The sequence below is a fragment of the Oreochromis niloticus genome, linkage group LG10 (assembly GCF_001858045.2).
Source record: "Oreochromis niloticus isolate F11D_XX linkage group LG10, O_niloticus_UMD_NMBU, whole genome shotgun sequence".
NCBI lineage: Eukaryota > Metazoa > Chordata > Actinopteri > Cichliformes > Cichlidae > Oreochromis > Oreochromis niloticus.
The window spans coordinates 19,253,003-19,280,078 of NC_031975.2; the positions used below are offsets into that span (position 1 = coordinate 19,253,003).

General features: G+C 39.7%; 2 protein-coding genes across 2 annotated transcripts; both read left to right on the top strand.

The window, feature by feature from the left end:
* The first annotated feature begins 492 nt into the window (after positions 1–492).
* On the top strand, positions 493–16,981 carry LOC100693791 (four and a half LIM domains protein 1). The gene is made up of 6 exons (XM_003446949.5): positions 493–649; positions 12,933–13,107; positions 13,232–13,406; positions 13,677–13,846; positions 14,478–14,664; positions 15,961–16,981. Exons 2-6 carry the CDS (start codon positions 12,952–12,954, stop codon positions 16,110–16,112), a joined length of 840 nt encoding a protein of 279 aa, XP_003446997.1. The 5' UTR covers positions 493–649; positions 12,933–12,951; the 3' UTR covers positions 16,113–16,981.
* A 435-nt stretch (positions 16,982–17,416) lies between these two features.
* On the top strand, positions 17,417–27,070 carry LOC102079089 (uncharacterized). The gene is made up of 15 exons (XM_019363529.2): positions 17,417–17,493; positions 17,653–17,739; positions 19,410–19,540; positions 19,653–19,890; positions 22,228–22,509; positions 23,835–23,932; positions 24,505–24,566; positions 24,741–24,786; positions 24,972–25,000; positions 25,299–25,453; positions 26,146–26,352; positions 26,445–26,518; positions 26,656–26,723; positions 26,830–26,866; positions 26,962–27,070. The coding sequence occupies exons 2-15, from the start codon at positions 17,661–17,663 to the stop codon at positions 26,986–26,988; spliced, it is 1,533 nt and encodes a 510-aa protein (XP_019219074.2). The 5' UTR covers positions 17,417–17,493; positions 17,653–17,660; the 3' UTR covers positions 26,989–27,070.
* The last annotated feature ends 6 nt before the right edge of the window (positions 27,071–27,076 follow it).

A 27,076-nucleotide genomic window follows, 5' to 3' on the forward strand; every position in this document is an offset into this window, starting at 1 on the left:
AGCATCTTCATAAGTGATTAAGTGTAGCTTGCACGAAGTCCTTAAAGGACAAATCAAAATGAGATGATTGAGAAATTTTTATCCTTTTGATCTTTACAGTGTGTTTAGATTATGTTTATAGAGCTGAAACCAAGTTTTTGTGTGTATTGCAAAATGTATGTAGCGTTGCCATGTAACTCTCACTTATCACTGTCCTTTTTAAAACAAAACAAAACATGTAATGTACTGAGGAGTTCCTGACAAGCTCCGTGTGTTGATCGGCTGTGGAGTATTTGAAATAAAAATCTCTACCGTGCAAATTTTTTTTGCATTATATTTATAAAATGTTAGCGCCATCATTTAACTAGGTCGTGGACTTTATACGCAATTTGTATCTAATTAATATTTAAAGGCATAATATTTCTGAGTGAAAGCCTGCTGACTGAACTTCATATTTACTTTTATTTTGAAAACCCACTCTTCTTTTCGAGGCGTGGGCTCTTATTTTGAAGGCTGAGCTCTGCGCCTCGGTGTGAGGTGTGGGTGTTTGGCTGGAGTTGGTGCGGCCACAGGCTGCAGTATTTATAACACGTGAAGCCGTCGCTGAAGCGGAGTTCCGCTTCTTCCAGAGAGCCGCTCATCCACCGCTGGAGACCTCACTCTGATCCCGGTAAGCCGACCGATGAGCACCGCTGTTTGTTAACCCTCTGTACCGGACCACCCCAGCCTCTACTCATAAAAGCTGGATTTTAAACGGGACCGAGTAGCTGCTGCGGGGTTATTTTGTATTTAAGTATTCCAGTTATTAGTCTTTAATAACTATTGCAGATTTTTAGTTACTTATTTAATTATTTAATTTATTTAATAATAAATAAAAACGCAAACTCAGAGCAGGTTACATTTTGGTTCCTGTAGCTCACTTCCTCTCTTACACTTGCAATGATTTCATTTACACTTAATCTGCAAAGCAGCATTTTGATATCCGGAGAGGAAACTAGGCTTAAAGTTGTCCGGGGCGTTGGCTGTCTGTGTAATATGTGTGTGTGTTAGTGTCAGTGTGAGTGTGTGTGTGAGCTACAGTTACATGCTGACTTGTGAAAGCCTGAGCTGCTCCTGAAATCTGTTTCCAGTTAGGAAGTCTGACTTTTTTTTTTTCGTCCAATGATGGAACCTCTGAGGCCAAAAAAATGCTTCTCAGAGGTCAATTAAAATTCTTGTACTGCTATTTTTCATTGTCCAACGTTTATGCGTGTGCGTGTAGCCATGTAATTGATGCATATGCTCTACCAGCTGGATTCAAGCGCCCCAGACTTTTTTCTTTGGTATTGGTGTGTTAACAGATGTATCTAAAATGCGCATGCAGGCTTCAGTTCTAAAAATAAAGCTGAAATACCGACACATGGTTAAATAAACAGTCAGAATGTTGTGTTGGTATGGGGAAATGATGCCTTTTGTTGCTGGATGATGGAGTACAACATCACTCCCTATTGTGAGCAAACACACAGACAGTGTGTAAAACCAAATCTGACCTTCCACTGCCTCAAACACACACACACACACACACACACACACACACACACACACACACACACACACACACACACGACTGTGGGGAGTTTTCAGTTGAATTCTAAGCATGTTAAAGAAATTAGAGTGAGCTCAGTCCCATTAAAGACGTCCCAGCCCCATAAAACTTTATGCTGCTGGTCTTCCTTCACGTCATGGTAACTCCCTGTTGTGTTTTGCCTGTTGTGATTTTAATAGGATTGAATGTAAATAGGTGCAGACACTGTGGTCTTCTGTTTTTATTGATCCCCAATGGTCACGTGAACAGTAGAGTTGAGTTTTTAATAGAGATTTCCGATGGATAGCATGGTAGAAACAGAAAGCTTCCCGTGTGTGTGTGTTGCCTTTTGTCCTGCAGCCAGTAAAACCTGTTGTGTTGTGTTTGGGTGTGCTGACATTGATCAGGGAATGTGGAAACCTTTCTCATGCGAAAGGAAGAGGGCCACTTTATTAGTTACAAATTTCCCAAGTTTTCAATAGTAAATGGATGGTTTCTTAACAGAATTGCTTTTCCACCCCACTTGAGCACTCAAAGTGCTTTAGACAACATGTGTCAATCACGCACACACAGTGTTTTTTTTTCTATGTCTAAGTGTTTTCTATCTAACATTCACACTCCAATGAACACATCAGGACCAGCTTGGGGTTCAGTGTCAAACCACCAACTGTCTGATTATTATTTAACCTGCTCTACCTCCTGAGGCACAGCCATCCCAACTGCACCTTAACACAAATATCTAATCTGCCAATCACATGGCAGCAACTCAGTGCAGTTAGGCGTGTAGACGTGGTCCAGACAATAACTTAAATAATCGCTTGTTATAAACAAAGTTATGCAGAAGAGCATCTCTGAATGCACAATACATAGAACCATGAAGCAGATGGGCTACAGCAGCAGAAGACCACACTTGGGTGCCACTCCTAAGAACAGGAAACTGAGACTACAATTCACACAGGCTCACCAAAATTGGAGAACCATCTTAAACTAGTCTAAGGAGCTTGGAAGAAAAAGCATCTGGACTTCTTTAAGTTGCTTGAAGACATTTCACCTCTCATCCGAGAAGCTTCTTCAGTTCTAGGGGAAGAAGAAAAAGAAGAAGCTTTTCGGATGAGAGGTGAAACGTCTTCAAGCAACTTAAAGAAGTCCAGGCACGTTTTCTTCCAAGCTCCTTAGACTACGATGACCTGGATGACTGAGAACCTTCACAGACATCTTAAACTAGTTTCTTGAACTGGCAGTTCTGAAGGGAATATTTCCCAGCTGGTACTAGCAAGGTGTACCCAATAAAGTAAGGATATCTTAAGGAAAAGGGGAAGCAGTCTTCCCACTGATCATTAAGTTAGAGTGGCACCACTCTCATTAATACATTTCTGTTTAATATAAAGCTAGGAGCCAGGAGGGTTTAGCTTAGCCATAAAGACCAGAAGCAGGGAAAGGACAACTTTCAGCTGCTCCCTTTAGTGCTCACCACAGTGGAGCATCTGCTTATATCTCACCCTATCTGGATCTGGTTTAGGGGGGGGGAAGAGGAAAAATCAACCATCAACTAATAACTGCACAGTTGTTAAAGTCAATCAACAAGCGTTAACAGTACACTATTTCTAACTCCCTGCAGTCGGCGTCTAACATCACATCACATCCTATAGATAGGATTGACTTTTTTTTTAAAGGATCAGTTCGATTATACGTAAAAAAATGTTTCGTTATTTATTATTTTTTAATTTTTTATTTATATAACAGCGGCTCCACACGTGGAGCAGATGCAGCGAAAATGTTGCCAAATCAAACATGCAGCGACCCTTTGTGAATATTGTTAAAGCATGTTGTGGGTTACTCATTTACCCTCTCCCTGACTCTGCTATGGTTGTTTTAACCTAGGGTTGCCAACAGGGAAGCTGCACAGGGCCCTCTGGTGGACAAACTCTACACAGTCAACACTAATAACACATTTGAAGGGTGTTTCTTCCTTTTCGTCTTTACTTTTTAAATTGTAATTTATCAGCTGTCTAAATATCAGATATCAACAATTACATAATATTGGCAGATATATTGGCCCTACTAATATATCAACTGGGTTGTAACTTTGGTGAGTTCACTGTAGCTTATTTAATTTTAACGTAGTTATTTTTCATTTAGTTTTTTTAACCAGTAGAAAGAGCCATGCTAGTTGTTTCCCCTTTCTTGCGGTCTTTATGCTAAGCTACGCTAATCCTGGTTTCTGACAGACAAGATACTCGAAGTATTTCAAAAAATAAATATTCAAAATATTCCTTTATCTAATATTCTCCTGGGTAGAAAATGTATTTTAAAAAATCTGAATGAAGACATGGAGAAATATAGCAAACAGCAGCTGAACTGTTGAACTTATACAGGAACTGTTTGGACGTTTAAAAATGACTCGACTCATGTGAGGAGTGGCTGGAGTAAGAATCTGGAATAATGGTTAGAAACGGAGATTTGCAGGGATTTTGTTGGTTGGAGATTTATGAGGGGAGACTGGAGCAGTTTGGAGACAGGAGAACCCCTGAGACATCATGAGATAATTTAAATTTTTACCAGTAACGTGGAAGTCCTCCCAGCAGGACTGCTCTGGTGCCAGAGTGGAGAGGATCTTACTGTCACACACACACGGAAAATGTCATATAAACTGGTCAGACATATTTTAGCTCCTGCTTTAAAGATCTTCTCGGTTACTGAGTGGAGAAATGAGTGCAGAAAGTGGAGTGTGTAACTCAAGACAAAGCGAGGTGGGTTAAGTGGATCTAACCAGAAGCTTCTGGTAAAGCCATCATGCCTGTCTTGTAGTAGTGGGACATGCTGTTTCTTTGACCTCACTCAGATCTGTTGTATCAGCTTTATCCCACTGTCTGGAATGCAGCTCTCACCCGGGCCAGGTAAAACAGTTATTCAGGTTTTTCTTTGTGGCCCACGCTAGAATACAAATGTTTAGCTGAACTTGCTGCCCAGCTTTAATCACTAATATGTTTATTTTTCAGCCAGAATGATTGGGATCAGTGGTTGGAACACTCTAACTGCAGTGTTGTTAGGCCATGATAAGGCTATAGTGTGATCCTTAAAGGTGCTCTAAGAAATATTTTGCTTGGTGAATATAGCAGAGGAAATGAATCCAGTGAGGTATCTGCCAAATGTGTAAACTCACTGAAAGAAAGCACTTCTTTTGCAAGAGAAACCATCTGAACAACAATATATGGTAATATGGTTTTATCTTTGTGTCCAAGGTAGTTGTATACATATGTAGTTTATTAAGCAAACCAGTTTGTGAACATTGCATCCTAATGAGGGCAGCTTCTGGTCACGGTGCTGCAATGCATTCTTTTTGTCTGTTGATTTTGTTGGTTTCAGACATGGACACGCCTCTATCATATAGTAATCCAAAGGACTTTAACCAAGTCTTTAGAACAACCACCTAACTGACAAGGGCACCAATCAGATTGTTATCTTTGTTTCCTTTAGTCAGCCAGAGGCTTTTTGCCACTTAAACTAGATACAAGGTCCTTCAGATATCGCAGATCAGATTGCCAAAGCCTTTTTCATCTTCTTTAAATAATTTTATTACTGTTGTATAACCTTTGCAGATGGTTGCTAACGTCAACTCTCTCCATGCAAATGAAGAAACTTTAAGAAACACTTTTAATAAATGACTAGGAACTTTTGAATTTCCATATTTTCACGCTACAGGTGTTAAATTCTAAGTATTACTGTTTGCTTGTTACCATTGTTGCCATTAAAATAACACAACTTCAACCAAGTAAACCAGAAATGGACACTTTGTGTTTTGAAAACTTTAATTTATATAAACAAAGCTGCAGCTACTTTTTGAAAACGTGAACTCTCTTTACTTATTTTTATTAAACAACTATTCAAGGTTTCATTCATACAGGCCTTGAGACCAGTTGGCAACCTCCTGGCAACCACTAGTTGCTAGGGAAGAGTGTGTATTTCCCAGCCAGTTGGTGATGAGGTGTATGGTGCTGCACAGAAAACCTCCTTGCGATTGCTTTAGTCACTAACAGATTACCCAGGTTGCGTACAGTTTTTACAGAAGACTAGTCTGCAAACACCAGCTGCTCACAGAGCAGTACTGAAACTGTGAAAAGTGTGGTGCAATCTGTAAATGGAGACATTTTCCCTTTAAAGTAAATGTGTTGGTTGCAATAACCAGCACATTTACTTTGGTTTCTCAGAAAGACTTTTACTATCGTGCAGCTGGTAAGCATCTGCAGGTAAGTTGGTGTCTTCCATGCGAACTATATGCAACCCGGGCAATCTGCTCGTGACCAAAGCAATCGCACGGAAACGTTTGGTGCAGCATTCTCTTTTAGACCTACCTAGAAACACACAGCAAGCTACACCAACCACTTGCCAACAAGTTGGGGAATGCAAATATTTCTTTAGCAAGGTGGTTTTCAGGGGAATTGCCAACTGGTCTCTAAGCCTGTGTGACTGAGACCACAGCTAGCTAATCTGCTTTAATGTTGAGGTTTAATATCAAAATGAACATATTGTGAAGATAGGGGAGAAACTGGAACTCATGGAAAAAACCCCCATGGAACCACAGGGATAGACTCCACATATAAAGGTTTAAACCCAGAACCCTCTGTTCCTCATAGTTTATTCATCGTCAGGCTGTTACGACTGTTAATGTAGAGGAAAGAAACAAGATTAAATATATGCTTAAATGCCTTTATAGGTTAATGCTGTGAGCATTTGCAGTTTCAAAAGTTTCTCTTCCTGCTTATGCAGAGGTTAAAACATGTTTTTCTAAGCAAACTTGCATGATGAATTCAGACTTGAGGCCCCTGCAGGCACTTATTTTGTGTTAACTAAAAAAGCGCCACAATGATGCGATACACATCAGTTACCCAACTTTTTTTTCTACGTGAAGATAGTCATTAAATTGCTAAACTTTTAGACTTCCACATTTTAAAGGTCTCAAGTTTCTCAACAGCTGCAACATCATTCGTGCCTCGCCTTGACAACAATGAGTGACTCCTTATCAATACTCAGGTTTTTTCCTGCTGTGCAACCAGAGGAAAGTCTCATTTCTGAATCCAAGTTGATGATTAGAATTTGCTATCTATTCCATCACTAAAATCTGCATAGCAATGCCACAATGGGAGGAAATTGGAACAACAGACATGTTAAGGTTAGCAGAGCTATCTGCAGGCTGCAGAGAAGTACAGGATTAATATTTTGAACAGTCACTGTTCCAGCCCTCCTCGTCTAATTTTTAAACCACCAAGACGTCCCATTAGGAGACGTTTTCTACTGGCTGCCGTGCTAAGTCCGTGATTAAAGAGATTTTTTTAAAGAAAAGTCAGCGCTGAGGTCACACCTGCAGCACATACTGAGTGAGGTAAGTTGAGCCAGGGTTTGTGGAATCTACATTAATGACATATGAGTTTAACACAGTCAGTCTGTATGGGCGAGCATATTAACAGTTCACTGTGTGTGTGTGTGTGTGTGTGTGTGTGTGTGTGTGTGTGTGTGTGTGTGTGTGGCTAAACTGTGCCAGCTTCACAGTTCTGATGGAGACTTCCTGTTTCTCATTTTTCCACTACATTCTTGAGCGATAAGCTCATGCCAACACACACACACACACACACACACACACACACACACACACACACACACACACACACACACACGGCTGGTACACACTCTAAAATAATCCACACTATGTCATGTTTGCACTGGCAGATTTCTTGTCTGTCTCTGCTTCTTTATTGCGCACTCGCTGTCTCTTTCACATCCCCACATGTTTGCCTGAGTTTCTCCTCGTCCACATGACATGATGTCACCTTTCCGTGCTCTGTGCTTACACAGTGTGGAAGGCTCGGGTTGGAGGAAGTGCTTCAACTTGTAACCGTTACACTAAGGTGGCTGAAACTTTAACCGAAAGAGGGGAAAAGATTTAGACTGATTTAAAACTAATGCAGCCGAAGTCCACTCCCACTTCTCTTTATTCCCTGAACACTCAGTCCATGAAGGATTAAAGATGACACTCTTCTTATTGTTAACAACTGCCATAAAAAGACCAAAACCAACAATGAACCGTTTCTACGAACATGCCTGGTTATCTTAACCCCGTCATACTTTATTTTACAGCACCAATATTTTTAGAAACTACTAAAAGTGAGACAAACCATGGGCCCTGTCGTTACTCTGACTCAATCCGACACACACAGTCCTACATTTATCTGACTTTAAATAGTTCCCAAGAACACATAATTTACTCCGGTTTGAGCTGATTTACTGTCAATAAGAAAAATAAGCCTTTACCACCAGTGCCTTATGCCAATGCCAACTAAAAGTCTTAAAAAATAAAATTTACCCAGTGTGGACAAACTAATGTCACTCTATGGAGAGCTCCACATTCCCACAATGAGCTTTCTTTGGCTGCAGCGCTGCCCTCAACTCTGCCTTTAGCCGTGACTGCGTGACACAGCCTAATTTTTCCGTGGTGATCTGACTGAGTTTCGAATTGGCCGCTTTAGCTGGAAGAAAACGATGTGTATGTGCTGCAGTGTCGTTACACAGCGCTATTTATTGCTGGAAAACAAAGTAAAGACGTGCAGCAACAGTGTACTCGGAGCTGCCTGACGTCAGTTACACCTCATTTATTTTAGTCCTGGCTTCCTGTCAGCCGTTGTTTAGCTCCCATCAGATAACAATTTCATGGTGCTCATAGCCAAGCATCAATACTGCCTTCTATGCGGTTGCTGAGCAGAGTTCTGTGTCTTTACAAAGTTCGACTCTGCAGGTGAAAGCAAAAATGAGAAAAGGAGCAGGATAGAGAGCACTGGAAATCTTAGCTGAATCCTTATTAGTTTGGGAAGAGAAGGAATTAAAATGTCAAGAAGCGTGGAGGGTAAACAGGAGGTAACAGGTAAATGCCAGACCTCGCCTTTATCTGACAGGACTTGCTTTCTTCCAGTGGAGACAGATGAGTAACCTCTTCACGCCCAGTCACCAAATAAACCAGACAGCTGCTGGTTGCTCCATTGAGTAATGATTGAGGTGGCCACCGAGGGGAAGATATATCTCCGCTCCAAAGTTCAGAGCTTTATTGTCTGTTAAGGAGATGAGACCACAAAGAAGTTATTTAATCAACTTTATTAACCACAGCACCTTTAACCTCTGCCTCATACGTCTGTCAAACAGCAGCCTGAGACTGGGCAACAAATTAAAATCGAGTTTCCTTCCAGACTTCGTGAAAATGTTCATCTGCTTGTATTTGAGACTTTGAATTATGCCATAAAAATATGCTTTCATGAGCATTCCCAGTCTGAGGAAAACAAAAATACTTGTGTTGAAAGTTTAAATCACTTGCAAACAAACGAGCTGAAACACATTAAAAACCATTTTGATCAGTTTCGATTATGTCTCATTGACACTAGCAGCTCATCCAGCTCCATCGCAGTTCAGCGGGTATTCTAATGTGTGAAGTTCACAAAGAAAGCGTTTAGTTTGCTTGTCATTGCTTAGATTTATTGCACAAAATAACGACTTCTTAATAGATTCTAATTTTCACGAAGGCTCGCAAACAGTTCTATCCACGACAAGTTCATCCAGAACACCACCCAATCAAAGTGTTTCAGCATTCACTCCGTCCATAAAAGGCATGAACGTCATTGTTTCACAGGATACACGCGGCGTGCCACATGTGTGACAACACCATATTTCCATCTTCTGATGTTTGTTCTTCATTAGCGGTGACAATCTGATGTAAGCGACTGCTGGGTGGTTTCAGTTCAACTTTGTTCACTACACCAGGAGCAAAATTAGGTGTAACTGAATCATTCGAAGCTTGAGAGTTATGCGTTGAAATGAAAAAAGAAGAAGAAAAAGGAAATGACAAATGTTATCTTGAACATAATTTGGGCGAAGACCCATCGTATGTGAGTTTGATTAAATTCTGGTTCTCGTCAGTTGCGGATGGACGATGGGCGCTTCGCCATGGCACGAGCTGACGAGTCTGCCAGATGAGCTAAAGAACAGATGCTTGAATGAAGAGGTCAAGTTATTCAAAAGTGGTATTTTAGCCATGATGAAAGTGTGGCCTCTGTGGAAGTGAAATGATAGTCTGTACTATTTTTGCACAGACTCTCGAGGTCCTATGGGATGATCATTTTTTATGATTTTGTATGAGATGTCTGCTGATGGCTTTGTTAACCATTCCCTTTGGCACCATCATTGGGCCAAAACGTCACTTTTTCCAGTATAACCACTAATTTAGCTGTGTGTAGAGACATTTAGCAAAACATGTTAGTGTTATACTCACTAAAAATCAGCATGTTACCATGGTAACATTACTGTTGAGCTACTAAGTAGAATGTTAAAAAACTGCTCATTTTATCCCAATTTTAAATGTTTTCAAGTTGCAAACAGTTTTTCTTGTGATGGCCACTACACACTCAATAATGCCTATTCAGCCAATCACATGGCAGCAACTTAATGCACTTACGCATGTAGACATGGTCAAGATGACCCGGTGAAGTTCAAACCGAGCATTAGAGTGAGGAAGAAATTTATTTTGGTGACTTTGTTGTTGGTGCCTGACAGGCTTGAGTATTTCAGAAACGGCTGATCTACTAGGATTTTCCCACACAGCCATCTCTAGGGTTTACAGAGAATGATCTGAGAAACAGAAAATATTCGGTGAGCAGCAGTTCTCTGGGGTAAAATGTCATGTTAATGTCAAAGGTCAGACGAGAATGTCCAGACAGCTCCAAGCCGATAAAAGGCAACACAACTCGTTACAACAAAGGTATGCAGACGAGCATCTCTGAATGCACAACACCTCAAACCTCGAAGTGGATGGAATACAGTAACAGAAGGTCACACAGGGTGATACTCCTGTAAGCTAAGAACAGGAAACAAAGACTATAATTTACACAGGCTTGCCAAAATTGGACAATATGAGACCAGAAAAGTGTTGTCTTGATTCCTGCTGAACATGTCCTACAGGGGGCAAGGATCAGCAATCGCCAGGCCCAGCCATACACACACGCACATGTATGCACACCATTCATTTATGGTGGTGTCAGCCCCCCCAAGATGTCAGCGAGCAGATGCCTCCCTGAACTAGCATCGAACTGAATGGGGTCCAACCTAGTACTAGCAAGATGCACATAATAAAGTGACTAGTAACTGTATATATAGCAGTTGCACAACAGTTAAATGACCTTTACATTTGATGCACTACAGAAATGGCTGGTGGACAAACTGGGAAAGGAGTTTCCTAAAACGAGAACTTCCTCGTGAATGTGTGCTGACATGTCGCTCCATACAGGAGGTGAACGCTATAGTTTGTGGTTTCTAAGGGAGTGGTTCATTTAAGAAGTGGAGTGTGTGTGTGTGTAGAGTTTGTCATAAGGATGTCAGCGTTCCTGATCTCACCACATTAGTCATGCCAGGCATTCCTTCATGCGTTCACCACACTGTGCAAACACACATGGACACACACTTGTCTCACAGCAGTTTGTGAGAATTCCTCGTGGTCGGGCAGCATGAACTTGATGTGGGAAATAAGTGAGCGAACAGACTGCGGCGATCGCTCCTCTTCCATATTTTCGTGCCTTTGTGTAGCTGTGATTTAAAAAAAAAAAAAAAAAAAATTGTAACCAACATGTTGTTTATTATTTACCGTCTGAAATTCTGGCCCTGTAATCACAGCTCTGTGATCAGATTTATGCTGGTCAACGTGGTGATTTTGGTTCTATGTTTAGGGAGTTTATGTGTGCTGTATTTTAGGGAGAGTGAATTCTGGATTCTGTAGTGTGAGAAATCAAGTGTGCCAACGTTTGCAGTGCTGCTTGTCAGCATGATTAAACAAGAACTAGCAAACAGAATTTCAGAAAGCTTGGTGCAGATATGACGCACGGGCAAATGAAGAACCCATTAGGATTTGATATGGATCCAGATACGTTTCCTTAGAGACGGGGCACTGACTCAGAGCTTCTACTCTCCTAATGACCTTCTTGGTTTCCTCATTCTCCATTAAAGTAACAAATGTTGGTCCAAGTGTCCTCAGGAAGGCTACAATTGTGAGATTCTACTAATATTACTAACATTAATATTTGCAATTAATAATAATAGAATAATAGATAATTAGATAGGTATCACTTGGCTGAAAGTTTTGCCAGGAGAAAGACTCTTCTCTCTAAAAAGATCATAGCAGCATAACATAGGTTTTCAAATTTGCATCTCAATAGACCACAAAACCTTACGACAGACGACAACAAAGTGAAGCCGTCTGGCCACAATGCACAGCACCACGTCTGGAGAAAACCAAACACAAACAAACTGGGTCATGCAAGAGGACAATGATGGCTGAAAAAGAAAAGAATCGGTGTTTTGCTTTATAATGCATGACATGGAGTGCAATGCATGCATCTAAAATATTGTGGAGTACAAGGAAGTAGTATTACACAATACAAGTGCCAACTCAAACCCTCACATCTGGACACGTCCCTGAAACAGGGCAGGTATACGGCCTGGGAATACAAAGATGAGGATGGATAGATTACCAGAGGAAGGAAGAGGAAGTCAAGAGCAAATAAAAGCCTAATTCATCTGCTTCCCAAATCAGCTGTAAAATTTGCTGTCAAACTTATCAGTTAGGAGCTGCTTTAACAGGAAGAGATAAGATGCATAAATGGAGAGGAAGCGAGCGCACCGCACAACCACTGTAAACATAGGTACACAGAAACACTGACAGATACCAGAAAAGACAGATACGTCATTGTGTATCCAAGAAATCAGCTCGAATAACACACAGCTCACACGCAGCTGTGAGCTGACAGAATCTTAGTTCAGCCTCTGATTTCCTCTTTGATGGTGTCTTAGTTTCACCAGCTGCTCAAACATCCCACAGAGCTGAGCTGCGGTGAATAGTTATGCTCTATGTCCTTTATGGAGAAATTTCAGCTCCGAGCAATCCTTGTAATCATCTAACTTTTTTATCTTTTTCAAAGATTTTTGCATATAGAACATAAGAAGAAAATAACCCATGGTTTGATGAATTGGCAGAAAATGGCAGTTGCTTTAAGAACTGTAAGAAAGAAATTATTTGATTAATGAAGCACATGATCAGGAGGCTCATCCATAATGAGAATAAATAATAGTTGCAGCTGGATTGTTTAAAATGAGCTCATGCTTAAAATTTTGTGATTGGTTTCAATGATGTGCTGTTTGGTGAGGACCAAAAGTTCGTAATTGAAACCACAAACGACTAAAATCCATTTTGACCCATGAATCATAAAATATGAACTGTTATCTGCAGTCATAAAACCAGCGCGGTGTTTACCGCCGTTGCTGGGCAGGGCTTTTACTTCCTCCCTCCGTTCTCTTCTTGCTGCAGGTGGGACTGTATCCTGACGATGGCGGAAAACTCGCAGTGTTTCTACTGCCGCGAGGACCTCGGGGGGAAGAGGTTCGTCCGTAACGAGGGCAGGCCGGTGTGCGTTCGCTGCCACACAAAGTTCTGTGCCAACTCCTGCGCCGAGTGCCACCGTCCCATCTCCGTGGAAACAAAGGTGTCTTATCGAGCTGCATTTTTGTGTGTAGACTTAGAAGTTTTGGTATTTCCTGCCACCTGTGTGCAGCTGTCATCCAAAAGAAAAAAACAAAAAACAAAAACTCTCCGTTTTCCTCCATCAGGAGCTCAGCCACAAGGGCCGATATTGGCACGAGGAGTGTTTCCGCTGTGCAAAGTGTTACAAGCCTCTGGCTAAGGAGCCCTTCAGCACCAAGGATGACCGCATCATGTGTGGGAAGTGCTGCTCCAGAGAGGATGCTCCACGCTGCCACGGCTGTTATAAACCCATACTGGCGGGTACGATATGCTCTGTAGAGGGTGGCCCACTGATCTGCTTGTCTTGTGTGATTAAAAGACCAAAGAGTTGGCTGGAAAAACTCATTTTCAAAAGAGTTTCTTTATCAGGACATCTAAATATATACATGATTTAGGGCAGTACGGGTGTACTGACTATTATAGTGTCAAACTATTGTTAAATAAAAGGACTTACGCAGGCCTAAAAATGTCCTCTGTACTACTGTATTTATTCAGCATTAGCAGTAATAATCCTTCTCCTCTCCCCTGCAGGAACAGAGAGCGTGGAGTACAAAGGGAACTCGTGGCACGACGAGTGTTTCACCTGTTACAGCTGTAAACGACCAATAGGATCACAGAATTTTCTCTCCAAAGGAAGTGACGTTTACTGCAGCCCCTGCTATGATGACAAATTCGCCAAACACTGCGTGAGCTGCAAAAAGGTAATTTCTCTCACACAGGGAACCAGGCCATCCTCTTATCACCAAGATCACTTTGAAGTCACGTTTTTATAGCAATTTCAGGCACGCTGCCATTTAAATGTTTAGGATTGTGTTCATTGTTTTACTTTTATTTGCTTTGACATGTCAAAATTCCTTTAATAAGCAGGCTGTAATAGTGCAATAATTCATAAAATCTTAATCTTTGGATACTTAGGATAATTTTTTATTCTGTCAGGGAAATCCGCAGCCTAATTGCATTTTAGCCTTTTACCCCATTACACTAATGACTGACCAAATTATTAATAAATTATTTCTTCATTTGTACTTTTAACTCGACTATTTTATTCATACCAAACTATGTTAAATGTAACAAATGTGGAAGCCACTGTAGCTCACTGGGTTGAGCAGGCGAACCATGCATGGTGCTACTGCAGAGGCTGCTTACTGTAACCTGCTTGTTCTCTTCAGTTTCCTGCCTTCTCCCCACTGTCCTCTCTAAATCAAGGCTAAAATAAACCCAAGGAAAACATTTAAACAAATCTCGGATGGAGAGTTTTATTTTAACAGTAATTAAACTACTCAAAGAGGATTTTAATTGGATGTTAAAACATCCCTTAACTTCTATCTCCAGCCTATAACCTCTGGAGGAGTGAACTACCAGGACCAGCCGTGGCACAGCCACTGTTTCGTGTGCAGCTCCTGCGCGAAGCCTCTGGCAGGGACGAGTTTCACCAACCACCAGGAGCAGGTCTTCTGTGTCGACTGCTACAAGACCTCCGTGGCCAAGAAGTGCAGCGGCTGCCAGAACCCCATCACAGGTTAGCATAAATAGAACTGAAAGTCAAACGGCATTAAAAAAGAGTAAATGGAGTAAAAATGTAAAACAGCCTCTACCTTAGTGAAGCACACATTTAATTTTTGTATGACAAAAGCTTTACTCGTTACAAACGCTGAGAATGCAGTCATCTGTGAGATTGCTGCTGTCTGATCCATTTGAGCTTGACTCGACTCCACTCAGGTTTTAAAGGTTTTCCATTAGGTGGTAGTAGCCTGTGATGGCACTGGATAAGTCATGAAAGCGGTTTCTTCACAAGAATCAAACAAAACAATTTTTGTCCCGGCAATGAGGGAAAGGGCTACACACTGACTCTCTTCTTTTATCCCAAGTCTGACAAAAAGCCATAGACCGAGCAGCAGGTATGCCTTCGCCTCAATGTCCTCCATTGTTGTGTTATTCCCAGTCCACTGAAGCCAGTGTTTAGTGCTTTACACCTGAATTCCTTCTAAACACCAGCGCTTTCACAATGAGAGCATGTTCTCACTCTTAATACAACATGGTGTTTATTTTGTAAGTGATGGCTCTATTAGAGTCAAAAGGAGGTTAAAGCAGGTTGCGCTTTACCATGCGAATGACATGTTAGCTGGTGTAGTACGCAGTATCTGCTGTGTGACAGAAAAAACTCAGCTAAAGGGTTTGCAACAAATATTATTGCATCACAGTGGCTACACCCTTCTTTCATATACAGTCTGTGATATTGCAGCATGAAAGACCGGACTGACTAACAAGTAAACACAGATCTCAGCTGAGATCTGAGTTCTTAGTGAAACTCGTGGCATTAAAATAAACACAACAGGTAAATGGAAGCTGTACCAGAACCATAACTATGACTGAGTGCACCCAGTTACCAATTAAGTAAGAAAGAAAGGGAAGTTTATCTTTATAGCACTTTTCCGGAGAAAGAATAGTTAACGGCACATGCCAAAAGCAACATAGGCACACAAACACTACGCAAACACCTGCATGAACAGATGAAGCTGCTTTTTAAAGGATGACACAGAGAGTCAAAGGTGCAAAGAGAGGTGTAGGTGGGGGGGCCTCACAACATGATGCCATGAAAGCCTCGTTAAAAAAACCCCCTAATAACTATTTGAAGATAAAAGTTAAATCTTTAGATGATTTTAAGGTGTTTTGTGACTTTTCATCTGACGGATCCAGATGTGCTTTAAGGCAGTTCAAATACAGCTGATGTCTTTACTGATCAAGACCAGCAGGTGGCACACAAAGGTAGACCAAAGACACGGTCTAACTCCCCTCTGCTCTTCTCTCCTCTCAGGTTTTGGTAAAGGGGTGAATGTGGTGAACTATGAGGGCAGCTCCTGGCATGAATACTGCTTCAACTGTAAGAGGTGCTCCCTCAGTTTGTCCAACAAGCGTTTCGTAGCCAAGGGAAAAGACATCCTCTGCACCGACTGCGGCAACAAGTAGAGACGGACGACTTTATGCCCGTTTCAAAATGATGTAAACCTATTCCCCTGCATTCTTCTCCTTTCTATCACCAAGCTGGCCTTCACCCCCTGTCTGCTCCGGCATTATATCCACTCTGATAATAATGTGAATAATGAAAAAAATAAAGTAAATAAATAAGGTTATAGAGAGTCTACAGTGCTCCCCTTGGTAAAGCAAATGTGTTTGGCACAACAAAGCACTCAGAGCATGACTCTCCTGGAGAGGACGGGTTATTAAAATAATTATAATAATTTAAAAAAAGACTAAAAGGATGTAACCTAACCTGTTTTTTGTTTTTTTTTACATGCAAGCAAGCATCCTATTTCAATATTCTGTTTATTATCCAGCTGAAATCTTGGAAGATTAATTGATGGGAATACTGAAACCTGCTCTGATGTTAAGTGACGTCTACGTCTAAAAATGTTTTGAACCACTAGTAACAAGTTTTCACAGGAGGTGACACGGTCAGCCTTTTCTCTCTGTCCAAATGTAAGAGAACAGTATTTTTACAAACAGCTTCCCGACTCTGTTGTTAGAGCTGCATCATTCATTCTTATTCTGCTAAAGCTAACCTTCATTTACTGTGTTGTTAAAAGCTTAGAAATCAATGCGTGTCATGTTGCAGTCGGTAAATGATAAAAAATAAATATCTAGGGTCGCTTAAATTGCAGCGTTTAATTCTTCATGTGTCTGTATTTAAGTTTGAGCTGCTAATTGATATTTGCTTGTTGTATTTTTTACATAAATAAAATTTCTAACCCTTTCTCTTCTAAATAAAGATAAAATCTGAATAAATGTTGCATGTTCCTGTGAAGATCAAAGCTCAAATAAACTTTCTACAAAACTGAGAATGACTTTTTCTCTTTTTGATTCAATTTCTTAGTTTATTTTTAATGAATTTGTTATTTTTTTTAACTTCACATTTTAAACTGATGATTTTGTTGCACACAGGGACAGATACCAACCTATTGAAGGTCATGCAAGTAGCCTTGAAAGAGTAATTAGGTCTTCATGTTCAGGTAGTGTTGACAGAAAGCAGTGCATGTTTGTCAGAGCTTATTACCGTTTCACGTATGCTTTTGTGTGGCCGTCATTTTTTTTCTCCTACACTTTTATAGATTGACTTTTTGTCCCACCTGCATACGCATAATAGCACGAGCCGACCAATCACAGCCAGACAACAGCATTACCTGCTTCACGGTCACAGAGAAAGGTTTGTGACTTGATTTTTATGCATCGTCTCAGAGCTTGTTCGAAACCAGTGAGCTGAGACTTTGCAGGATGAAGTGTAGCTGCTGAGAATCTCGACCAGGATTTACTTTCAGATTCATCTCCTGGCTTTCAGGCATTTCTGTCGAAGGTAAGTTTGAAACTTTGATAAACTTTGATGCTTCTAATAATTCTAATAATAAAATTACTTTATTGGAGTAACAGTGGGTCACTGTCTCTAGAATTTTCTCTTTTGTTTCATGCAGTTAACGCACAAATAATAGTGTAATTATTTTATTTTATTTTTCAGATTTCATCATGATCATCCTTCAAAATTACCTGAATGTTTTTTTCTCTCTGTCTCTGCTGGGCAGCCCGGGTGCTGCTAAAGCGGAAGGTAGGAACAACTAAAAAAAACGGGAAAAATTCAAAAGAGATCACAATTTATTTTATCACAAATCATGTTTGCGTATTACCTAAAGCCACGGTTCTGTGAGAAAGTCAGCTGATTGTAAAAAAGTCAAGAATATCTAAAACAAACATCACGTATATCATGTAGAGCCATTAAAGACCACAAGGTGAAAGGTGGAAAAGCATGATGTAATACTGTAGACAGTTTAACTGACTCCAGATTCAGCTCCTGCTGGCTAAATAAGTAAAGAAAAAAAAGACTCCTTGTTCCTCATACGTTCCTTTTAAAGTGGCCGGGTCTGTAAAAGTGGCCGCAAAACAAACTAATGATAATTTCTAAAGCAAAAAAAATAATTACCCATTAAGGTAACAACATTTTCGACAATTAAAAAAAAAGAGTTGCAATGAGACTAACAGTTAGGTTTATAAGTGTTTTTTTCTTTTTTTGTGATTGAGCTTCCGTACACCACCACAGTGCGTTTCAAATCAAACAATCTATGGGTTGAATTCAATGTTAACAAAAGCATTGAATTAACTTTGAGGAATTTTTATATAGTCCCCCATTTTCAGATGTTCAAAGGTAAGTGAACTCGCAGAATTTTAAGGGTTATAAAGGTTGTTTGTTTGTTTTTTAGAGCTGTGCTCTTTTAGATGTTTTCTGTCTTTTGAGTCTAAAGCAGTGATTCTTAACCTGGGTTCGATCGAACCCTAGGGGTTCGGCAGAGCCTACGCCGTGACATGCACGGCTCATTTTGTGCACCAGTAAAAAACATATCTATGTCTTGAATTTGAAAAAAATCATATTTTATTTTTCACTAAAGAGAGGTTCAGTGAATGTGCATATGAAACTGGTGGGGTTCGGTACCTCCAACAAGGTTAAGAACCACTGGTCTAAAGTATGAAAAAGGGCTTCTTGAGTGTAACCAGAGGTTTGCACCCTGTTTTAAACCCTCGTATTTCTATTCATGAAGATGTCTCTTGATTGTGGACTGGTAGATCCGCTCAACCCCTCATTGAGTGTTCTTTACTTTGTTAGATGTTGTAAAGCTGTAAAGCTTCTTTTAGGAAATAATCATGGAAATGATTCAATTTTCGTTGCTTTTTCTGGTCTTTCTGGCTTTTTGTTGTTGGTGAGTTGGTTGGTGCATGCAAGCTTTGTAAGAACGAGGCAGATTGCTCATTACTACTAAAGGTTTTGCTATCTCTCTGACCGGGTTGTTTTGCTTTTTCAGCCCAATAATGGAGTTTCACTGAAAAGCCTGGAATAAACTCCACTCTTTTTTCTGCTTAATAACCAGAGAACAGAAACTCCCTGCCAGTCAATTGTCCAATTAATTATAAACCTCTGAAAATGGGACATTATGCATAAAACAGTTCAAACACGTCAATAATATAGTAATTATTTAATTCAGATGAAAAATTAAAAACATATTTCGTTTCAACAGACAAACAAACCAAAGAAAAAAACCCAACCCTGTTTAAATACAAACAAATAACTGAGGTTTCCCAACACACTGTGACAACACTCAGTTTTAACTAAAACTGAAAAAGGATCAAACTCAATGCAGAAGGTTCTGAAGGTAAAACCTTCTCCCTTTGTTCAGATTTCCTGCTATGGAAGCACACTTTTTAATAAAAAACAATGTTTTCTCTCAGCGCCTAGGTTCAGCCTATGGGGGGAAGTGGCTGATTTCACTGCGGGATGCAGCCACTGGACACTAAAGCGTCAGATCACCATCCCCGCCCTGCAAGAGCTCACAGTCTGCTTCTACCTGAATCTAGAGGAGGTACTGATGATAAATGTCCTCCACTTACAACTGGTTTAACTGTCACAGGGATATTTTTAAAGGGGCCGAACAGTTAAAGAAATGAAATCTCACTAACTCCAAACATGTCTAGACCATAGGTTCCTCACCATGGACCGCCTTTATGTACCGACATCCAATGGCACAGTATGCTGAGCTGGGGCTGGGGTTTAAGGCGGGTCATTTAGTGGTCTGGTTGTTTGGCGTGGAGTGGAGGACCCAGAAGATCAACCTCCTTGAGTCACAGTGGTACCCACTATGCCTGACCTGGTCACATACAAAAGACAGACCTGCCTTATACCTTAAAGGGACCCTGCTGAACCTCACGGCAGGTGGGTTTCCTCTCATCGTGTGTTCTTTAAAAACATAATTTTATTCTGGGATTACTTAAGTCAAGTTAAAAGACATTTTTATGTCACAAACTGGTCACAGATTTAATGAGTCTGCTCATAAGCTTGTTTTATAAAGGGCCAACAATATGTTACAGGCTTGCTGTATTTAATAATAACCTGTTACTCTATCCCACATTTTGGCCTCCATGCTGGTAGTTTAACATATTTCCAATTTTCTCCCTTTCTGAGTGATTAAAAAAACTGGGTTATATGTTATATGATTTCCCCCCTCAGCTTAGGTATTTGTTGCACTGGGTGTTGTATATCCTCTCAGGGATTGAGACAAAAATCCTAAACCAAGGGGAGCAAGCATGAAAAACACCAAGGCAGACTCAGTAATATAGGAACATCCAGACAAAATACACACTTAGATGAGGGACAGTAAGGCTCAGGTAACCTCAATCTAGAGTTTCCCTGTTCCTAGAGAAGTAAGAACCCAGACTGGGTCCCCCCGAGTTATGTGGCTATCCATTTGTTAAGTGATGGCGCATCAACCCTGCTTCCAGGTCCAAGCTCCTACTGTGTTCATTAAAGTTGCTGTCTTTTTAACGTGTTGTAATGCTTTGTATCTTGTTTTATTTAATATAAACAATCCCCTAAAAATAATCAGTTGTAACTGTTGGCTTCTCTAGCTTGTTATTAGCACCACTGATGTGCACCACATCTTTTAGCTGTGTTTTTATAACCTTATGATGGAACTACAGCCTATGGGCTGTACACCAAATACCTGAACACTTCACGAAAGAATCACTCTAAAGTAGGGTGACCAACCGTCCTCTTTTATTGCACTTACTGACTTGTAAAAGTCTATATGACATTATTAATTTCACCATTCATTAACCGCACAGAGAAGGCATCATTTAAATATGTTAAAATTTTCTTTAAACAAACAGTATTATTAAAGTTCTTCATGACTGGGCCAAGTATCCTCTTTTTTGGAAGCCAAAATATGGTCACCCTATCTAAAGCCAACTAAGATTTCAGTGAGTAGATCAAGCTAGTCATTTTGTCGAGTTGAGTTTTGTGCATGGATCATCTCAGATGATTCTCTTAACTGAAGTTTGGTTTGTTTATGGTGTATTTCCCCTGCAATACGATTGAGGTCTTTTACCTCCACCTTCACTCTGCTAACATGTTTATATCATCCTAATCATAGCTGTCTAGGTGGCCACCAGGTAGCACACATTATGTCAGCTAGCCAAACTTCACTAACCCTACAAACACTTGGCGCTGTTTTTTTCTGTCTTCATTTATGTCCTAAGTGATAGTGACATTTTAGTCTTTTAGAGATCCATCAGTCAGAACATGGTAGATCTTGAGATGTAATAGTGACCTAGTTCCTGTTAACTTCCTGTTGTTAGCTTCCTGTTAACATTGCTAATCCTCTTTTTCATGGATACCATGATGTTAAACTTTAAACTTGTTAAACTTGTAACACCTGGGAGAGCTGCCACACTCATTTTATGCAAAAATCGGAGCCGTTCACTGCTGGGAGACTTCCCATGGTAGATTTGAGCATTTCTACTCCACTTGCCATGCAATTGCCACTTGCAATGTTTTGACAGTTTATGTTTTTCACTCTGTGTTATTTAAGCCTGGTTCTGCCTGAGGTCTCTTCCTGTTAAAAGGGAGTTCTTCCTCCACACAGTTGCCAAGTGTTAACACATAGGGAACTGTGTGATGGTTGAGGTTATTGCTATAATACTGTAGGATCTTTACCATATGTCATAAAGTTCCTTTTTTTAAAAAAAAAATTGAAGTTCTCAGATTGTAGATCCTCGATTGCTTTCCTTATCTTATCTAAAAGGAGCACAAAAAAGGAGAAAAAGGAAAGACAGACTAAGCATAATACTGAAAGATGACAGTAAGAAAGATCGAAAAAAGAAAAACGGGTGAAGAAATAAAGTGTTTAGAAATGGCTGTTGGGATCTAGAAGTCTGATCCTCTCAGTTTTCTCCTGTAACTGATTCTGATTTTCCTACACAGGATGTCAGGCAATACTGAATTCAGGTGCTCCTTTTCAGTCTATTATCTAAAAATTGTCTGGCTGGAACATCTCAATGATTTATATATTGATAACATGGTTGCATCAAGTGATAATCTGCTTACAAAGGTCACTATCAAGAGTCTTGTGTTTGTGCTCATGACGTCTTAAATGAATGGAGGCTACAGCTACATCCACTGTTTAGAAAAGGATATGGAAAACCTGCCTTGGCTGTTTCAGTGATTTTTTAGTCTTTCCTTGACCACCTTTTGTACCCCTTCCCTCTCTCACAGTTCTCTATGGAGCTACTTTTACCTCCTCCTCATGCTCCACACTGGCCCCCGATGGATCGCTCACTCTGGGATCAGGACACTTCATTGTAAACGACAACATACAGATCATTCCTTTTACCGGTGTGTCGGGAAAACTCTCTCTGTTCCGGATGTGGGGGAGAGAACGCAGCAGCAAGGAAGTGGCATCAATGAACTGTACAGAGGGGGATGTTGTGAAGTGGGAGAGAGACAACTGGGACACTCAGATCTGTGCTCCACTCCAAGATCCCAGCCTGAATTGCAGTGAGCATGCAACTTATAAACCCTGAATACTTTCACTTCAAACCTTTGCCGTTATCATCTGATTTTATTTTATTGCAGTAAATGCCACATTCATCAAGCTTTTTCCAGCCTCACCGATAGTTTGTTGGCTGTCTCTGGTGTATCCCCTCGCATTAAATACTCACCACCTGTCTATTTGGCAGTTAAGTAAATATAAAAACAAATTTATAATCAATTAGATGAAAATTAGAAGCATTAATCAAGCAGCTTGTTTCATCTCTGCAAAACTGGAACAGTCTACAGTTTCAATAAGCTGATAAATGTTGACACTTTTACTTATTAATGATTCTAATTTCTTGGCTACTAAATGCAGGAATTTTATGAAAAAGGACTGAAAAAAAAAACATTCCAGTTTTTCTCAGAAATATGGAAGAAGTCAGAACTCATGACCACTAAAGATTTTTTTCTTTCACTGGCCCTAATCCTCTTTCATAGCACTATAGAGCTTCGTTTACATAAGAAAATTCCTTTCACACAGTCTGTTCAGCCATATGAAAAACGCAGTATTAGTTCCACATGAATCTTTCCCTCTAGCTTAAAGCGCTGCTCCAGTTTTAGGTCAGTGCAGATAGGAAAAAATACAGTTTGATCTTTTCTTCATACCGTAATACAAAATATATAGGTTATGACCGTGGTTCTCAACCTACTGGGCAGGTCGCAGTCCTGGGGCGGGGAGACACACCAGGTGGCTGTTGGTGAAACTAAGCTAAATAAATTTATTTTTTAGGAAAAATAAAAATGCTGATGTTTTTACACAGACTTTCAATTAAGTCAAGTCCAACTTGGATCATTTTAATTGTTAATGATTGATGGAAACGATGGGCTGTAGCCTGTAATGTCATTTTACTCTACAGGCCTCTGAGGTTTGAGAGCTACTGGTTTATAATAATAAGCAGCCTTTATTAATTAGAGGCAGAGTGATGTGAGGATTTTTAAGACTGATACCAATATTTAGTGATTTAATAATCTGATATATCAACTGATACTTTTTTCTTCATTCAGACATAAAAACCCCAGAGATTTCTCAACATTTTTTATTTGTAGTTATTTATGAGTCCTCACTAAGATAATATGATAATTTCTCCCGTCTCTTCTTTAATTTCGAGCTGATATATTGGTCAGGTTCAAATATTGATAAGATAAAGAAAAAAATCTGTCAAACTGTAAAACATATATATAAATATATACACACACTGAAGTAGCCTTGAATGTTGTCACTCTTGGTTTTTTATTGTCTTTAATGAAATCTACAAACATTTAATGCAGTTTTATGTTCTCTTTGGCAGCATGGTCCATTTACCAAGTGAAACTGATAATTACTATTATTCGTCAGGATGGGAACAAAACTGAGCTCTACACAGCCAGAGACATCGCACATCAATGGGTAAAACAAACAAAAACTTCAACAAAAAATAAGGTTTATTCATCTATTTTTAAATTCTTGAAAAACTGGTATAAGAAGAATTATTTTTATTACCTCTGCCAATGAGTTCATGTCATTTATTCAGTTTGTTTGTTTTCATTAACCGTTTTAATCAAAAGGTTATCAATGGATTTGTGAGTAATTCCAAACATGATCCACATTTGGTCCAAATTCTTTTTACCATTTTCAAAATCTTTACCATTGTGAGAAAGAGCGAAATCACATCTCCATAAATCCATAAATTACTGAAATAAGATAAATTTAGAGCATTTTTTTTATATTCTGAAGAGAATATCCAAAACGATATCCAGAAATCGTTTTGGATCCAGGAATTTTGTGCGTGCTGTGGCAGGAATTTTTAGCTTTGGCAGAGGTGTGTAGGGTCAGACTTCTCGTCATTTATTTCTCTGAAAAATGCCAGACCCTGCTGCTTTGAACGTCATTATACTGTGCAGGCTTTACTTTACATTTATTCAGCAGCAGTAAATCTCAGCGGCTATAACACTGCCTTCTGCTCTTTGTTGTTCCTGCAGCTCAGAAAGGAGCTGCCGAGCGACATCTATTTACACATAGTATCTGTGTTTGAACTGTCCAGGTAGGAGATGATTTACATTTACAACTCAGCCATTACTCGGTGTATTTCGCAATAAAATTCATTTGAATCTCACTGTGTGTCACACCAATTAAATCTTGTTTTATAGTACATGTCAGAGGAGGGGAACAAATGGGCCGTAAGGTTACTGAGTTTCTTTGATTTTCTTATTTTCAGATCCAATACAGAAGACCTCGTAAAAACACCATATGAAGACCAGCTGGTAAGAACATCAATGCTCAACTGATGCACCAGGTTGATATATGAATGAGGGGAAGTCATCTTAATGCAAATATAGCTGTGACAGCATCTTTATCAGAAAAACTTGTTTCATACGTATCAACTGTCTGCAAATCTAGTACAAGTTTAAAGTTAAACAGTTGAGTAAAATGTTCTTTTATTCTTCAGATGCGGTTCGGTCCCTCCAGTAGCAACAGGTAATATGGTAGAGATTTACAGTTCCCAGAATATTGTGTGATTTCTACCTGAAATTATTAAAAAATGTACAGACAAGTTTCTTTCATTTGTATATAAAACAAAACAAAAAATTCTTTGCTTCTAAAGTTTGCCAAATTTTCATAATCTGGGAAAAACATTCATCTTAATAGAAAAAAAACCTACTATATACACTGATGCAATAGCGTTTGGTTGATTAATTGAAATACCTGAAAACCATTGTTGTAGAAGAGAATAAGAACGTGGTATCTAAACCATGACTTTGTGTCTTCCTTGTAGTTTTCGCTGCCACGTATACGTGAATGTCATCCCTGCCTTGGATGTGGCATATGTGCAGTCTCTAATAGCCACGAGGCTTAAAAATCCCTACAACGACTCCAGTGGTTTGCTACAGCTGCAAGCAGATGCAGAAAACATACACACCACGCCTGTCGGTAGGAAATAATTCTCAACAGAAACCGATAATAGTTAATAAAAACTAATTATAATTCGTACATAATAACCAAAAAAACTTTATTTTTTTTTATAAGCTCATTTGGCTTTCATAACAGTTTCTTCCTGGTCTTGCTTTGTTTTTTCTTGGTCGAATAATCTCTGCAAAGCTGTGGAGTAGCTTTAGGTCATTACCTTGGTATACGTACCAACAACCAATCAGTTTAAGCTTGCAAGTTTTTAATGTTCTCCAGCTTTTCTGCAGACACAGAGGAGGAATATCAAACTTAATTCACATTTATATCCCCAGATTTTAACTGGCAAACTGGACTTCCTTGAGTGCATAACATTCAATAATAAAAATTAATTTTTCTGATCAAGAAATAAATAACCAGCATCTTCATTTTTTAAGGGTGTTTTTCTATTTATTTCTGTTTTTGTACATTTATCTATATTTTAACATGAACAAATATCATTTTGATTGAAGAGTTTGTGCATACGTTTGGACTAACCAAACACATTTTTTTTTAGAAACAACATTTTTGTAATAACAAATATTGTTCATTTAAAGTAGACGTGGCATAAACCGTTCATTGTGAGGTGGTCTAATCATTTTTTAAAGCACTGTACGTGTGTGGTCTTGTGAAGCATTTGCAGAAAAACTAATTGTGGGTCTCTGACATGCATCTTCCAGATGGTTTCTTAGTTGACACCAGCAGCCCCAGTACGATGACACAGCCTTCTCCTGTGACAAATATTACCACTACGACCACAATACCATCCTCCACGTCCTTTTCTACCACCGACTTTAGACCCCCAACCACGAGCATCATCACAAGTACAAGTACTACTACCGTGGCCACGGCCATGACCATTGCCACACACCCTGAAAATGTTTCCGGTCAGTTTCCCAACTGCATGTACATCACGGTTCATCTGTCATCGTAAATGTCTTGGTGAAAACTTTCTGATCCGTCTCAATTTCCTTTGCAGAACTGTATTTTCAGGTTAAGGTGAACGTGTCCATAACAGGCGGTTGTGACACAGAACAGATCCTTAGGTCCTGGGTACGTCTTACAGAACACCTAAGCTCTTATTTTAAGATACAGGAAACTATTTTTCCTTCACTTGGTTAAATATAGGGGTGAAAAATCCTGACAGCATAAGTAATGCAGTAATATGAATGCTAACATCCTCTTCACAGCTCAACAATAGCCTACCAAACAACTTCATGACAGTGCTTGAATTTCAGCTAGTCCCCAAAGCTCAAAGGTAGAGTACCACACATCAACTCACCCATTTCCAGAAATATGTCACATTCTGATGAACGCAAAGGTCTTTCAATTTGAACAACTTAAGTTACTGATCTCACTTCCAGAAATCATCCTAAGCTGCAGTCAGAATACCCTACCAGAGTAAGTAAGCATAAAAAAGGTGTCAGTGCCTTCTTAAACCAAAAGGCTGTTTCTCCCCTGAAAGCTTCATCTTCATCTTTTTTACTCTTTCCCAGGTATTAGCATACACAGATCCGAGGTAAGCTTCGTGTGTCTCCATACAATTTTATTTAGAACTGATTACAATAAACAAAAAAATTGAAATTCTGCCTGGAGGAGGAGGAAACTGGC

Bases quoted from the DNA above. Each gene is read 5' to 3' on its own strand.
- LOC100693791 (XM_003446949.5), top strand. From the start codon at position 12,952: ATGGCGGAAAACTCGCAGTGTTTCTACTGCCGCGAGGACCTCGGGGGG. The intron at 13,108-13,231 runs GTGTCTTATCGA...TTCCTCCATCAG, and splicing joins CCATCTCCGTGGAAACAAAG to GAGCTCAGCCACAAGGGCCG. The intron at 13,407-13,676 runs GTACGATATGCT...TCTCCCCTGCAG, and splicing joins TTATAAACCCATACTGGCGG to GAACAGAGAGCGTGGAGTAC.
- LOC102079089 (XM_019363529.2), top strand. From the start codon at position 17,661: ATGATCATCCTTCAAAATTACCTGAATGTTTTTTTCTCTCTGTCTCTG. The intron at 17,740-19,409 runs GTAGGAACAACT...GTTTTCTCTCAG, and splicing joins GGGTGCTGCTAAAGCGGAAG to CGCCTAGGTTCAGCCTATGG. The intron at 19,541-19,652 runs GTACTGATGATA...AAACATGTCTAG, and splicing joins TCTACCTGAATCTAGAGGAG to ACCATAGGTTCCTCACCATG.